Source organism: Coprinopsis cinerea (genome assembly GCF_000182895.1).
Source record: "Coprinopsis cinerea okayama7#130 chromosome 2 map unlocalized cont3.2, whole genome shotgun sequence".
Lineage (NCBI taxonomy): Eukaryota > Fungi > Basidiomycota > Agaricomycetes > Agaricales > Psathyrellaceae > Coprinopsis > Coprinopsis cinerea.
This window is the reverse complement of record NW_003307543.1, coordinates 3,642,431-3,657,450: the sequence shown is the minus strand read 5'-3', so window position 1 is coordinate 3,657,450 and position 15,020 is coordinate 3,642,431. Positions and strand designations below refer to the sequence as shown.

Genomic DNA, 15,020 nt, shown 5'->3' with positions numbered 1-15,020 from the left:
TTTCCCGCAAAGCTCCGCCCTCCATTACTCCCAAGAGACTTCATGGTGGTGATTGCACCCATAGTGACGCCTTTCTTCGTAGGAGAGGGTCTCGACGTGTAGTGGTTGATCTTGTGCGATTCGGAACTCAGGTCGAGGGAATGGGAAGCCCCGGAGTGACCTCGAGTACGTCGCGATACCGTGTGCGACAGCTTGCGCGTTGACTTCGAAGGTTTCGAGGCGGAGGTTGTCAAAGGTATCGCAGACAGCGTGGTAGCATTGATCGTAGACGACGCCTTCCTGGCCTCCCCACCTGAAGTGCAGTCAAGTCAGGGCGGATATGAAATTTGAATGCAGACAGAGGATGACAACACACCATTCAACACCCTCCTTCGTCTTCACACCCTCGTGACCTGTGAATACACCACCAGCTGGAATACCGACTTCCAAGAATGGACCGTAGTCACTCCTGCCCGTGAAGTTCGAAGGAGCACTCTTCAACTTCCGTTCCCTATAATAATCCTCATACAGCCTCTCAATCTGCGCGCTGCCCTCAGGACCGGGTCGTTGGAAAGTATCGCCATCGCCATCGTAGATGAAGAAGCCGGAATTCGGGGAGGCGATCATGTCGAAGTTGAGGTAGAGAGCAATCTTTGATAGGTAGGATGGCGAGGCGTTGCGAATGTGGTAGGTAGAGCCGACGAGACCGAACTCTTCAGCTGTCCACCAAGCAAAGCGAACAGCGTTGTTGAGGCGGAAGTTGGTTAGTTGGAGGGCGACCTCGAGGTTGGCGATTGTGCCGGAGCCGTCATCGTTGATACCCTAGAAGGCATGTTTAATGTTAGCAGACGAAACGAGATGAAGGGAAGGATATTTACAGGTCCTGCCGGCACAGAGTCCGCATGAGAGCCACTGAAGACGACGTTATTCTTGTCACCGTACTTGCTCTCCGCGATCAAGTTGCTCGACCATCGTTCTTCGACCAGACCAAATGCGTCCAGATGCCCCAAGATTTCTTCCCCATAATCAAGTCTTGCCTTGAGCCGACGACCGTTAAGGCCAGAGATGGAGCCAACAGGGACGTACGGCCCTTCAGGACGGCTCACACCACCAAGAGAGCCGCCCGCGAACTCGGCGTCGACGTCGTTGTATACGATGACGCCTGCTGCATTGGCAGCGCCTGCTAGGGCTACCTTGATGCCGTAGATGCACTCGCCCCGCTCGATGAGGACTATTTTGCCTGCGACAGATTCGGGGAAGTGTTCCTGTTGAAAATCACAATATCAGCACAATGCGGGAAATATTGAGGGAGGGGAGATAGCGGAGACTCACGGGAAGACACCCAAACTCCTCCAACGCGACCAGAGGGGCGGACACATTTCCACTCGGAGCATAGAAAAAGCTCTTGGTCGGCAACGCCTCCACACTTTCTCCGCTCTCAATCCGGAAGTTGGAACTCGATTCCGAGTAGGTGTAAGGGAGACTCTCGTATCGAGTGTCGTAGTACCCAGTCTTGTCCAACAATTCCTTGATGTATTCGATGGTCGCGTTGTGCCCTGGCGATCCGAAGGCACGGTTTGGCTGGCGGGGCGAGAGTTCAGCGAATGATTGCAGCTTTCGGGCGTGGCGCACGAGGGCACGTCGGGTAACGAGGCGTTGAAGGGCGCGAGAGTCGATGAGGGGTTTCCGGTTATAGGATTCTACCGCAAGACCTTGGGCGGAGGCCAGGCCGAGAAGGGAGAGCGTGACGAAGGAAAGGTAGTTCGCCTTCATCTTGGAGAGGCGAAGGGGTTGTCGAGGGGCTCGGGGTGTTTCGATGCGAGCTGCCAGCTTTATACGCCGTCCTTATCCCCGACCATTAGGTGAAGCATACGGAATGATAAGGTTAGGGACAGGGGCGGCGTGCGCTAATTGGCTTGGTGTAACGATGTTGTCGAATGTAACACCATGGGTTGAGGTCAGGTGGCCAGTATCTCTGTGAGGGTTCAATGAGGGTCTGTGGAGAGAAGCGAGATTCTCGTAAAGAACGGTGTGGTTCGTTGGGTCTAGCATTTGGAGAAGAAGCGAGGTGAGTGTCAAGAACCATGCAGCGCGCTGGCGCCATACCTTCTTCTAATGCTCCCGCATTGAGTTCGCACGCCAAGGAGCGACGGGCGCTTATTTCTTTGAACAGTGGGACGCTGTTCACGGCACCTTGGTGTGGAGGAAGGCGGTTATGCAGGCTTTCGAAAGGCCCGTCGGAAAGTAAATTACACTTTCCTCGATGAGTACCAGATTATAAGCAGAAAAGCCAATCAACCCTCGGTTTTACATCGAGGCTGGAATCCATCTATATCCGAGCTAGATAGAAGTTGATCCATCGCGATGTGATCCTTGACCATGACTTGCCTTTAGATGAATGCAAATGCCACTTGACACCGATACATATAATTAAATAAATGGATTGCTATCTACTTAAGCATGGGAATTCGAATTTGCCATCGGTGGTTCGGCAACCTGAGAACTCTCAGGCCGCTCCCCAGCCTTCTCATCCACGAACACATGCATTTGCTCTCTCTCCCACTCGTAGTCAGTGACTCTCCATTTCTCCGCCATTCCAACCTCGTTCGTACGCCTAGGGCCAATGTCCCTTCCCAGCTCTCGAATGACAGGAACCCTTCTCGTGCTGTACCCCGGATCGTCGTCATCATCGTCGAAATGGATCCCGTCTCGATCCGCTTCGACGTCGGTCGTTCCTGCGGAGGTGGTACCTTTCGATTTACCCTTGACGTCCTCAATTGCAACAGGGTTAAATTGAAGTGTTGTGATCTCTCCTGCGGATGTCGCTGATTCCCGCCGCTCCCACATCTTAATCTTGAGCAGGAATCGGGCAGTGAGGAGGCCGGCGAGTCTGTTGGGCGCATGGAGAGGCGGTTAACAATGGGTGAAGTGGGTGATGAAGTACTCACGGGAGCTTCAAACTGTTCATCGGTCGGATGACGGTTCCACCCCATACTTTCTGCGAGAGAGTCAGCGGTGGGATCGATGTAGAGGTTTGGAATCTCACCAAGTTGAACGTGGCCGTTAGAATAGATAAAGCGAAGACGGCCGTGATGTAGATGAGACCTAAAGTTGACCGTAAGCCAATGCGATGGCTCCTAGCACAGATTTACTCACCTTGAGAAAAGATGACAGCATTCAAGGTCGCCCTGGGGTTCTCCCAAAACTTCTTATCGTTTCTGAGAGTCCTTAGAGCTCGAATAGCTGCAAACAGGAACGAGAGAGCCTCGAAGGTCATCATCAAAGCACCCGTAGCAATCCCAACTGAAATCAGAAGGTTAGTGCCAGACGAACGGGCGACAGCCAAGGCGTCGGCTTACCTCTGGAGGGAACAGACGAGGATAAATCAACACGTTTCAGAAAGAGTCAAGGAAGGATAGATGTGCCACGAACTGTTCTGTTTGCTTCGGCTCAGCACATCCTACTATGGGCCCTACCTTTTCAGATATCATTAGCGACACCGTACAGTGCCTGAATTCGAAAGAGTCGCCTACCTGCCGTGCGTAGGCGATATGTGCGCTCGTAATGGCGATTCGCATCACGACCACCGAAAGCCCGGTCAGACCAATCAGGGCGGCGATGATTTTGTTGCCATCGCAGATCGCATATGTTCGTAGACCCCAGACGGCTAGAGGTGCATCCTCCGTCGTCAGCTTAAGATCGATTCGGGAGAGGTGAGCATGGGGCCTACTGATGATTCCAAAGTGCCCAAAGGTGCTGAGGACGCTCGCCGTTAGCCTAACCACAATGCATCTAGCGGGGACGTTAATTAAGCGTTTCGATCCGGGGATGGAATCGGTGTCACTAAAGGATAGAGATCAGCTCGCCGAACGCTTAATTAGATTGGGAAATCGAGGTACCCTTATCTCTATGTTCGACTTGAACAAAAGGTAGAGAAGGTTGGCCGCCAGGGAGTAGCGGCAGCAGGCATACAGGAATGTGATAAACCTGAAAGGGTTCTTCCAGATGTACTCCACCTCAGCGGGGAGAGTGAGGAGGTAGTCGTAATATAACACGACTGCGTGGGTACGTAACGTTAGTCACTGTGACACAGACAATGAAGGAGCATGCTCACCGACACTGGAAGCCTGCAGGCAATAATCGGCCCTGTTGTGGGATTACGGAATGGTAAGTGGGACTGGCTTCGACACCTGGGGACGCCAGGAACTGAATGGCGTTCTTGTGAAAACGCACGTACCGTGTGAGGAGGGCCCTTGTGATAGCTGCGGCTTGGGAAGACATTTGGCTACCCAGAGGACGCCTCGTGCGTGTGGAATGGGAGGACCTTGCAGGAAGGATCCAAGTCGACAGTAGACCAAGGTTCAAGTACTTATATTACCTCGGTGACACAAGAAGCGTCGGAGGCATGCCATGGACCATCAGGTACGTGACATCGAAGCGATGGAGTGTTGTTGTGCCGCGCCTGCAAGGTTGTTGAAATAGCTTATCAGAGTACAAATTAATCGTTGGTCTTAAGGTGCCCGTCCCTTGAATGTCGAATAGCGGAGCTACCGACTTAGACCCCTCGAGTATTCTCCTCATGTTGGAACGAAAAGGCACCGATGGCAGAACGGACATGCATAGAGTCAACCCTGAAGATGGTACAGAGAACTCCAGGAGTAGTAATGTCCCTCTAGAAGCTCGTTTAAGTGTATTGCGGGAATACGCTTTCACATTCTCCCGCTTCTTTATCCCACCAGCACCGTAGAAGAGGGGATTCGATGCACGAAGTTTACCGCAAGAAGAGCGGTGGGGAATTGAAATCCCGAAATCAATGATACGCCCTTGATTTCGTAAAGCTAACTTTACGGCGGAGGATTCTTGAAGGATAAGATAAGTGGAAGATGAAGGAGGACCTAGCTTCCGAGGATGCAGAGTCTTCGAGTTCGCGACGGCTTTGAGAGCTATTGGGGCATCCTCCTGACATGCATCGACCTTGATAAGGCCAGGTATGTGCATCAAACCATATACACAGATGGTGAGACCCGTCGAAGGAGTATTTTGCGAAAGGCTACAAGTATTCAGAGCGGTCGGCAGAAGAGGCGGCAAAGGAGACGTGGGTGCAGTAACGCATCCGGACCACGCGAAGCATCGAGACAGGATTGTCGAGATGGTTATCCAATACTGCTGATCATCAGGTTCAATCGAAGACGCCCGGGGTTCGAGGAGGGTCAATATTGCAGCGGTGGAGCATCAATGTTAGGCGCCATATATGAGAGCTTCTCGAGTGCAAATTCCAACCGTGCTACGGTTTAGTGTGTCGTGCTCGAGTGGGTGTTGCCGTCAGCCGCGCAATTTTTCCCTTGAGTCGCCGCTGAAAGACCGCAAGAACTTGTCGTGTGAGGAGTCTAGGGCAGCTCGAGCCAGGTATAGGCCTTAAAGTGGGCGAATTGTCCTTCACGTTGCAGTCGGTAGATGTCGTTGTCCCGTTCGTTCGATAGACAGGTCGAAGAAAGGCATCCATAAGCTGCAGCGGGTTCGTCTTGCGGCAAGAACGATTCACGAAAATCCCACTGAAAACGTGCCTGCTAAGTTTCCACTCCGCTTGATCTGGCGCAGGCGGAACCTCTCGGCAACCCGGCACTACGCAGCCAGCCTGTTCACCGAGTTTGCTTTTCGTGACTCTCTCACCCCCATCGAGTGGCCACTAACTGGCATTGCTTCTTCTTGAACCACGATGGACCCCAGACGATGGCGACGAGGTGCAATTCAAGAGCTTTATCGTCTCAAGCACCAACAACGAATCCAACTTCCACGCAACTTGCGACCAGGAGCTTCAACTGACTGCGACAAGGGTGTCCGAGACGCTACCCAAGTCCCTCTCCACGACTCACTCCACAGCGTGCCCAATGAGGTTGCTGTTGGTATCATCCTTGACGTCCTTCAAGACTGGTTTCTTGACGTCTGTATCAACTCTTTTACATATTGTTTCGTGCCCATCCGACGCATCTTTTCCCACCCATTATCGTCAGTCTGCCGAGCCTGGCGCGATGTTTACCTTCATTTGATCCTTTGCTCTCCTGTAGACAGGATAAGCGCTGGCGGGGACTACATAGGGTGTACCGTGGAAGAACTCGTCACCGTCCAAAAGTGGCTCCCAGGAATCAACATCCAAGGATGTTTGGTCTTCCTCGGTGATCCCAACGAGCCCTTATCGACCCTTACTCCTGTCAAAGACTCTACACTCATTCCGTCCGATCCATCCATCCAGTCTGCGATTGAGGCCATTGAATGGGTAGAACCCGGTACCGTCTCGACTCCGGTCGCATCACCTCCCGACATCGTGGAAGCAACAATCGAGGTGTGCAGAGATGCGTACCAGAAGGTGGATCCCTCGTCGTGGCAGAGCCAGACCCATCGAATGATCACTCTTCGCAACTTCCTGGTCGACGAGTACCTCGCTCTCGGGGTGTCATACTGCTCCCAGCTAGTCGCCGCGATTGACTCTTTGCCCAATCTCAAGAGGGCGGAGCTTCCAGCCTGGATATGGGCTTTAGCCTACACCAGTGCCGTCACTTCATACCCCCCATCTGTGAAGCTTGGGGGCTCAAATGCCCCGCTCTCAACACACGATGGAAGGCACTTGGTCGATCTGGTCGGGGAACCCGTTACCTCAGCGGAGCTTGCCCAACAGCTGGAGACGCTGATGAACAGGGTCAATTGTATCACTCTCGTGGGGTACCCATTCAGCATCCTTGGGGTCTTCCTCTATACGAACACTTATCCCGAGGAGCTGCAACATTACCTCGTGAATCCAGGGGAGCAAATGGTACAATTCCTCGGAGGTGGCCTTACACAGCTGTTGCTGCCCCGCGCCAGGGTGCCGATGCAGACGACAAGGAAATTGAAGGCCTTTGGGTGGAGGTCTACCTCGCAGTGCGAGACCGCTTGGTTTGAAAATCTACTGATCGCCATGATGGAACAGGAGCACACCAGCCCCTCTCCAGCATCTGCTTGGAATCTCGAGCATCTTCACCTCACAAACAGTACGCAACCAAATCGCTCTCAGACACAGATACTTATCTAAAACCGCTCCGATTTCCAGATGCATACTGGGGACATACTCCAACCGCTTTCATGTCAATTCCACTAATCCAACAATCCAGCGCCACCTTACGAACGCTCATCCTTTCGTTCAAATTCGCAACTGACATGATTGTCGTGCCCCCCTTTCCCGAGGAACAGACCCATCAATGTTTATTCCTCCGCCAATTTGACGAACTCTTACCCAACATCGAGTACTTCGACGTCACTGTCTACGACATCTGTCCTGCGCTCTTCAGCGGAATCAAGTGGCGTCCGAAGAAGCACGGAGGGACGTTCATACTCACACGAGCTGCTGAGCTATGGTACCTCCATCCGTGCCCCAATGGTCCCTTTGCCCAGGGACAGGTTGCCCTTGAACCAGACGCGCTTTCCGGACTCTACATCACCAACCTCCTCGATCTCTCTAAATCTCACTTCGAGGAGATGCAAGACTGGGACGTGCAAATCAGAGTGGAATCGCGGGAATGTATCACAGGGCCGACTAAGCGACGACTGACTGGGCGGAACGAAGGTATGCTCATTGCTTGCGGTGAATCATCGTCGTCTGTGTTGGTTTCTGATCGACGGCCTTCAGAGGGACCGTCAAAATACACCATCGCGTTCTCGCCCTTCTCCGATGTGATCACGCTGAGGAGGTTGCGGAAGAGGTCACCTCCCCCTACCATCACGAATTCCGAACGGTGTGGGAGTTGGGATCAAATCTTTTATAGGACCACGGTGTCGGAATTCGTTCGATGGGTTCGAGAGAATCGGTTAGATCTCAATGATGAAGTCGCTGCGCCCAGATTCAGGCCGTCGGGGTTGGTGCATTGGTTGGAGTATCCTTGGGGCATTGGAAGGGACGATGACGATGAAGTGGATGAAGAGGATGAAGAGGAGGAGGAGGACGATTAGGACGATGTCGGCGATGGAGACCAATGTGGCGATTACATCGTCGAAGTGCGTTCTAATTTCTCTGCATATATATGGTTGTCAATCTATCATCATCCGAGGTCGTTGATGATTCAAGCACCTCACTGAGTCCCTCGCACTCGGTTGCGGGTGAGAAGAGTCACGGAAATCAAACTCGGTGGTTACACAAATAAATCATTCACCAATCAACTTCACAAATACCGTTCCCTGAACACACTATCCATATCCTAAAGCGCTAGCCATCCCTACACATCCATCCGAGTCTAACGCGTCCAGTACGTGTCAGCTCAGTACGCGTCGGCTCAGTAGGGCGTGGTGGTGGTCACGGTGGTCGTCGGGTTGAGGTATCCCTTCGTGACCTCCCAAGGCCTGTTCGTCTTGACCACCTTCGGAGTCGTGGTGGGTTCGGTGGTGGGGTAGATTTTGGTTACACCGGGGAGGACGAGCTGTGGAGAGTATATATGTAAGTATAATATAATATGTTATCATTTTGTCAGCGCGGCGGCGCCGCGGTTGGGGTAGTAATACTGGGTTGATAGTGGATGGAGGTTTGGTGCAGATGGAGGGTTGGGCGGATGGAAGTTGGTAAGGGCGGAAGACTACTAACCTTTGTCGCTTGAGTACCTTCAAGATATGAGAGGGATAGGAAGAGGAAGGCGACGAGGGGGAGGTACTTCAAGTTTGAGTTCGGCATTGTGGTTAATAATAAGGTAGACTATCCAGCGAGTTTGGAGATGGGTTGCTGGAGGACTGGGGAGATCCGGGGGTCCCTCTGAGCATCGTTTGCTTTATTTTATAGCATTCGAACGAGAGTGATTGAGCGTCTTGAACCCGCAAATCATCTTATTATGATACCGCTTGGGAGATTGTCATGACACGACACGATTGCTATCGTGCCATGGGTTTACCGTTTACCCGATACCTGTATTTACCTGACTCGGAGCGTTGAGCGTTGAGCGCTAAGTAGTAAGTGGTAAGCACCCATCTATCGAGGGACGGGGACGGGGACGGGAGAAGCAAGCTATGATACATACGAATGATAAAGTTCCTATCAACATAACATGAACTTAAACGAGCCAAGTACTAGTATGTCACGGTCAACGCAGGTCGAAAACTGAAGACTCGAGAGTCCGTTTCCTTTTATCTGTACGTAAGTAGACCAGAATATAGGCGCCCATCGCCTCTTCAACATTTCAGTGGCTTGACTCCCGCATGACAAGTGTTTATTTTGTGCTTAAAACTTGAAGTCTTCATTCCACATGCGGAGACGCGTGGATGTACTTCTTTACGAAGCTAGGTAAAGTGGAAATCCCCGCCGACCAGCGGGGCTTGGGGATGGAGTTAGTAAGCGCCCAAAGAGTGGCCGTTGTCTAAGTCAAGCCTGAGTTATTTGAGCCGTTAGTTGTTACTGCACATGAACGTTCGGGATCGCGATTCGCCATTGTAGTTAGATAACATGTAGACCCTGTCGTAAACTTTGTCCTCGGGGTTCTACTGAGTAGCGCTGGAGGCCAACCATATTTACCTATCACACGCGCTATACAGTTTGGATGTAGAGAAATAGAGCGTCTTGAGCCCGCAAATTATGATAAGTTCCGCTTGGGAGACTGCTATGATACCAGTCGTACCGTGGATCTACCGTTTACCCAGACAGCTGTAAATATCTACTGACTCCTGAGCGCTAAACATCCATCCGTCTATCGACCGCCAAAGAGGCCACTGATTGAAATTCGAAGATGTGTGCGCTGAGGTCTTCGCTGACAGCCTTCTCCCTGGACGGGAGAACTCAGAAGCCAAGTGATGTCCTCATGATCATGATAAGCTCAAGAACGATAACTTAGGCGCCCCGCGGCCCATCGCTTCTGAAAGACCCGACGCGCAGTCTCGGAAGCTGCGCAAAACGGACAATAAAGGAAGGAAGAAGAAAAGATTCCCTGAAAATCAATAATAAATGAATAAAAGAGAAAAAAAAAAGATCTACCCCATTACAAACCATCCGGTACTTCCTGACTTAATACCAGTAATACAATATTCCTGATGTTTGTTAAGGCCCAAGGAGTCACTGTGGTAGTAGGGTAATTCTTCGTCGCACTCCATGGGGGGTTCGTAATCCCCTTCTTCGTCGTCGTCGGAGTGGTGGTGGTCACGGGGTAGTCCTTGGTAGCGCTCCAGGGCGGGTTAGTCGGTGGGACCTGCTTTTCGCAGTCAGTCGGTGTGAACCAACGGTGGAAATTGGAGAGTCAGCCATCGTGAATCATGTACGATTTGAGACTCAGACTCCTTGGATTTGAAGATGGACATTGGACACACCTGCACTGACCTTTTGAGCGAGCGCGATGGCAGTGAGGTGGGGGCCTAGCCCCATTAAGAGGGCGGTGATTGCGAGAGCCGCGAAGGAGAAGGAGAAGAACATGTTCTTCGCCATCGCAGACTGATGTGCACGTTCAAGTCGGGTGTTGTTGAGGATGATATCGAGTTTGGTGGAAAACTTAGAGCTGAGTGGAGGGGACGAAGGTGAAGGATCGCCTGGGGTGGGAATCTGGACTCGTCTGGGGCTTCTAAGGCGAAGCACTTTGTGTGCGGGTTACATGTATATATATAGTTTGAGAGTGTGTTTGATAGAACGCGTTGCCGTCAATCATGATACTATTCGAAAGATAGAAAGACTGTCATCGTTTGAATGAATTATGATATTAATCGCCGAGGACAGTGCGATGATAAACCAGATAGAAGATGATAGGCGCCCATCGCTTCTGGATAAAAGAAAAATCCGACGCACAGAAATACTCATCAGTAAACCTACAGATCACTTATTTCCACTTGTACAAGCCGAATAAGTCGAAAAAAGCCTTAAAAAGCCGAAATAAGTGCCAAAGGCGATAGGCCGTATAGGCTAGGGTCACTTTTAGAATAAGGGCCGCCTGTTTTGGGCCCGAATAAGTCCCAAAAAGGTGCGCAAGTCGGTAAAAGTCGCAATAAGTCGCTAAGCTCCCGATGGCCGGCCTGATTCAGGCACGCGGCAGTCTCTGTCACAGGAAAGCCTCCCGTAAAACGAATCTCCCTGAAGCCCACAATGGTATAATATAGGATAGAAACTGTTACATTCCAACAAGGTGTTGCAGAGAAAGAGATACGAAGCCCTTGGGTGGTCATAGCTGCGGAGGGAGGTGCTCAAATTCTACACCAAACCCACTTATCAACTTATCAACTTGGCGACTTATGGTGAGTGGAAAAGCCGAATAAGGACGAAAGTGATCTGTGAGTTTACTGATGCTTAGCGCCCAAACGGAAACTCGATCGAGAAAAAAAGCATGACGGAGACTGAGTCAATTCGGATACGGGGAATCGAACCCCGAGCTGCTGCGGACCAAACTCTCGCAAGATGAGAGGCAGCAATGTTAGCCGTTACACCATATCCGATTGAAATTTCTGCTTCAAACTTTCCCACTCGGTTGGCAAGCGACGGGATCTAATCATTATCTCGTGGATCTATCAAGGCTTTATCTATCGTGGACCAAGGCTTTATCTTATCTCTGATCAACCGCGACGATCTTCACCAGCTCATCATCATCATCATCAACAACACCGCACGCGACGACTCGGAGGCGAAGCGAACGAACGGTTTTTCTTTCGTCCACGACCATCCTCGACGCCCAACGCTCGAACTTCTTCTCACCAACCAGGCCGTAAGGGTCTATACCCCCAAAAGACTAGGATCGAGGACTAGAGTAGAAAGAGTTCGTGCCCCTCGAACTTCAGCACACAACACAATTCACAGTTAGTGTTTGCTCCCTTGACCAACACACGATTCTCCTCCTCACCCGCACCCGCTCATTGAACGCCAGCGTCAGGCTCGGCCTCTTCATCCGCTCTTCCCCCCCTTCGAGTGTTGGTTCTGGATTTGCATTGGGACCAGGGATTGGAAGGACGATGGCTATTGAATCGGCCGCTCGAGCATCGTCCACGGCGACTAGCGCTTCGTCGCTCTCGTTTACACTTTCTTCTACACATTATGCGACACCCTCCACTTCGACCTCCACCTCGACAGGGACCTCGATAGATGCATCGACTACCACCCCCGCAGCGTTAGCGATACCACCTATCGACCCAACGAAGTTCGGTCCGCGTACAGGCGTGCTTACTTTTACCCGCCCCTCCTCCTCCTCCTCCTCTTCCTCTCCCAAGGCCGACACCGAATCTATCACAATCGAAACACCCGGCCTGCTAACCACGACCTCTCGAGGCGTCGTACCGCACATCGCTTGGGACACGTATGAGCGGCATGCGGAGATGGGTCCGTTGAAGTGGGTTAACGTACCTTGGGAGAGTTTGTGCGTGTCTATCTTACTTCGTGGTCTAACTTGGTCTAACTATGTCTATTTCTAACCTTGTCGGCGTCGGTGTCGATGCGTAGCCTCGAACATAACCCACCAGTTCCAACCCTCTTCGCCTCCTCTGCTTCGGCCACGAAGGACACTAATGAGACAAAGAAACCGTTCCACCAATTCCTCGGCTTCAAACCGCGCAACCACATCCTCTCACTCTCAGCGCGGGATGCGGACGATACGAAGGAGATGCCGCCGAACGGGAATGATGTGGTGTCTGTTTCGACGTTGCGGGGTGTTCGAAAGGTGCGTTGCCTTCCCTCTCTCTTTCTTTATACCCTCTCCTTGTCCCCCATCTCCCTCGCCTGCCACTCTCCATCTCATGATCCCGAGAACCCTCGCTAACTCTCTTCACATCAACAGCTAACACCCACATCCTACCTCGCGCACATCCACGCCCTAAACCCAGACCTCATCTTCGCACTCCACGACACACCCTTCACCAACCCTCCCTACTCCCAAAAACGGCTGACGAAGAGTATCGAGAGGAGTGGTGCGTGGATTGGGACGTTGCTTGGGCTTGCGCCTCCCTCTTCGGGCTCGGGCTCTGCGTCGGATCCTGCGAGGGGGAAGAAGAAGAAGGGGACGAAGCAGGAGAAGGAGACGAAGGGGACAGAGGGAGAGAAAGCGATCGAAACGAAACTAGGCCCCGTGCAAGCACCCATCATCGCCCCGCTCATCGGCTCAACCTCGCTCCCCGCCCGCGCATACTACGCCAAAACGCTCCTCGAACCCTTCTCTGCGCTGGAGTACAACAATATCTACGGTGTTGATCCTGATGGGCATAATAAGAGTCGAGAGGGAGGGAAGAGGATAGGGTGTTTGGATGATGGAGTTGCGGGGTATAGTTTTGAGTTGAGGTCGCTTGAGAAGGATCTTGCTGCGTCCTCGCCCGTCTCCACCTCCACCTCTTCTTCTCAGCCTTCGTCTACCCCTCACCCATCCTCCGCGCCTTCTACAACATCCCCTCCCCCTCCACACCCCTACACCCCGCACCTCCAAACCTCCCTCTCCCCCCTCCCGCACCACAAACCGCGCATAACATTCGGCATCCGCTCGCCACACGAGATCCTCCTACTCGTGCGGGACGTGGGCGTGGATATTTTGGATGCGGGGTGGGCGGTTGAAGCTGGGAGTGTGGGTGTTGGGTTTGATTTTGTTTTTCCTGTGGGGGATTTGGGGGGTGTGGTGGAGAGCGATGCAGGGTTGAGAGATATCGGCCATAACCTATACTCCACAAAGTACACGATGGATTTCAGTCCGATCGCTGATACCTTCCGTGGGCCCGTGCCGCAAAACGACGTCGGGAGTACTGGTGCTGCTGATACTGCTAAGTCCATCTGCCCATGCTACGCATGTTCGCCCCGCTCGTTTGATGGAGATGCGGAGTTGATTAGGCATGGTGTTGATTCTGATGGGTGGATTTGTGGGGAGGGTACGACCACGACGTCTGCTCCAGGTGCACCCGCCGCGTCGACCTCCTCGACCTCGACCGCCACGAACGCCGCCGCATCGACCTCAACCACCACGAACACGACCTCTTCGAACACTACGGTTGCAAGCCAGCCCGGGAACAACGCACCACCAAGCACGCCGCGCTACAACCCACCCCACACCCGCGCGTACATCCACCACCTGCTGCACACGCACGAGATGTCGGCTCACGCGTTGTTGGTGTCGCATAATTTGGCGGTTGTGGAAGCGTTTTTGAGGGGTATCCGGGGGGGTTTGTTGAACCCTTCCCCGTCTACTTCGGCTGCTTCCTCCGGCTTGGCGTCGTCGACCTCTGCAACCTCGACCTCGACCTCCACGTCTTCTGGTTCGAACAACGGCACCTTCTCCTCCTCCGCAGCTTCGGACAGCACGACAGCCCCAACTACGACCAGCACCACAGACTCGACTATGACCAGCACTGAAGAAACTCGAGCGAGATTCGAGAGGGAACTCGAAAAGTTCTTCCGGACGTACAAACCGCCGGCCTCACTTCTCGAGGAGGCGAAGGAGCAGTTTAGGGAGGTTGATTTGGCGAGGGGGAAGGGGAGGTTGGGGAGGGAGAGGGAGAAGGAGTTGGGGGAGAGTGTTGGTGTTGTTGAGGAGGCGTAAGGGAGAGTGGGAGGGGGGAGGGGGAAGGGGAGGGGCGTTGGTTAATTTGAAGTCATCCTAAAGGTCGTACTCTATCACACATTCTGGGGCGTGTTCGTTGTTTGGGTAACATTACACTGGGAGTGGAATTGCTTATGTAGAATGAACGCATAGGATACAAGAAACGAAAGATGATCTTTAACTCGTCGTGACAATGAAAGTTAGAGTGAGGGGAAAAAGAGAGGTAGACTAAAGGTAAACGAGGGAAAGATCGAAGGTGAAAGAAAGAACGATCGGAAAGTAAAATAGAAAGAAATGAACCAAAGGTAAAAGAAAAAACAATCGAAGCTAAAAGAAAGAAAATAAAACATCAAAGCCCAAGAAAGAAAAATCCAAACCTCAAAAACTGAACAAATCCGCTACAGTAACATAGCTAAACGAAAGGAAAACAAAATTTCTACCATGGCAGCGATTTCGGATACGGGGAATCGAACCCCGAGCTGCTGCGGACCAAACTCTCGAGAAAGGTTGGGATGAGAGGCAGCAATGTTAGCCGTTACACCCTATCCGATGTGT

General features: G+C 52.3%; 6 protein-coding genes, 1 non-coding gene and 1 pseudogene across 8 annotated transcripts; 2 read left to right on the top strand and 6 right to left on the bottom strand.

Moving 5' to 3' along the window:
• Positions 1-24: 24 nt before the first annotated feature.
• Positions 25-1,752, bottom strand: CC1G_04928 (leucine aminopeptidase 1; the record flags this gene model as incomplete). The annotated part of the gene is made up of 4 exons (XM_001841032.1): positions 25-292; positions 356-801; positions 858-1,244; positions 1,312-1,752. 4 exons carry the CDS (start codon positions 1,750-1,752, stop codon positions 25-27), a joined length of 1,542 nt encoding a protein of 513 aa, XP_001841084.1.
• A 657-nt stretch (positions 1,753-2,409) lies between these two features.
• CC1G_04927 (hypothetical protein) lies at positions 2,410-4,260 on the bottom strand (the record flags this gene model as incomplete). The annotated part of the gene is made up of 8 exons (XM_001841031.2): positions 2,410-2,869; positions 2,928-2,977; positions 3,026-3,084; positions 3,136-3,282; positions 3,485-3,822; positions 3,952-4,036; positions 4,094-4,125; positions 4,217-4,260. 8 exons carry the CDS (start codon positions 4,258-4,260, stop codon positions 2,434-2,436), a joined length of 1,191 nt encoding a protein of 396 aa, XP_001841083.1. The 3' UTR covers positions 2,410-2,433.
• Positions 4,261-5,695: 1,435 nt separating this feature from the next.
• Positions 5,696-8,066, top strand: CC1G_04926 (hypothetical protein; the record flags this gene model as incomplete). The annotated part of the gene is made up of 3 exons (XM_001841030.2): positions 5,696-7,004; positions 7,064-7,576; positions 7,640-8,066. 3 exons carry the CDS (start codon positions 5,696-5,698, stop codon positions 7,957-7,959), a joined length of 2,142 nt encoding a protein of 713 aa, XP_001841082.2. The 3' UTR covers positions 7,960-8,066.
• A 213-nt stretch (positions 8,067-8,279) lies between these two features.
• CC1G_14042 (hypothetical protein) lies at positions 8,280-8,671 on the bottom strand (the record flags this gene model as incomplete). The annotated part of the gene is made up of 2 exons (XM_002911958.1): positions 8,280-8,423; positions 8,585-8,671. The coding sequence occupies 2 exons, from the start codon at positions 8,669-8,671 to the stop codon at positions 8,280-8,282; spliced, it is 231 nt and encodes a 76-aa protein (XP_002912004.1).
• Positions 8,672-9,658: 987 nt separating this feature from the next.
• CC1G_04925 (hypothetical protein) lies at positions 9,659-10,402 on the bottom strand (the record flags this gene model as incomplete). The annotated part of the gene is made up of 3 exons (XM_001841029.2): positions 9,659-9,749; positions 9,971-10,133; positions 10,288-10,402. The coding sequence occupies 3 exons, from the start codon at positions 10,400-10,402 to the stop codon at positions 9,659-9,661; spliced, it is 369 nt and encodes a 122-aa protein (XP_001841081.2).
• A 905-nt stretch (positions 10,403-11,307) lies between these two features.
• CC1G_20043 lies at positions 11,308-11,397 on the bottom strand. The gene has a single exon. It is a non-coding gene; the product is annotated as a tRNA-Glu (tRNA).
• Positions 11,398-11,907: 510 nt separating this feature from the next.
• CC1G_04924 (hypothetical protein) lies at positions 11,908-14,465 on the top strand (the record flags this gene model as incomplete). The annotated part of the gene is made up of 3 exons (XM_001841028.2): positions 11,908-12,308; positions 12,392-12,608; positions 12,726-14,465. The coding sequence occupies 3 exons, from the start codon at positions 11,908-11,910 to the stop codon at positions 14,463-14,465; spliced, it is 2,358 nt and encodes a 785-aa protein (XP_001841080.2).
• Positions 14,466-14,917: 452 nt separating this feature from the next.
• Positions 14,918-15,015, bottom strand: CC1G_20042 (annotated as a pseudogene). The gene has a single exon. The product of its transcript is annotated as a tRNA-OTHER (tRNA).
• Positions 15,016-15,020: the final 5 nt, after the last annotated feature.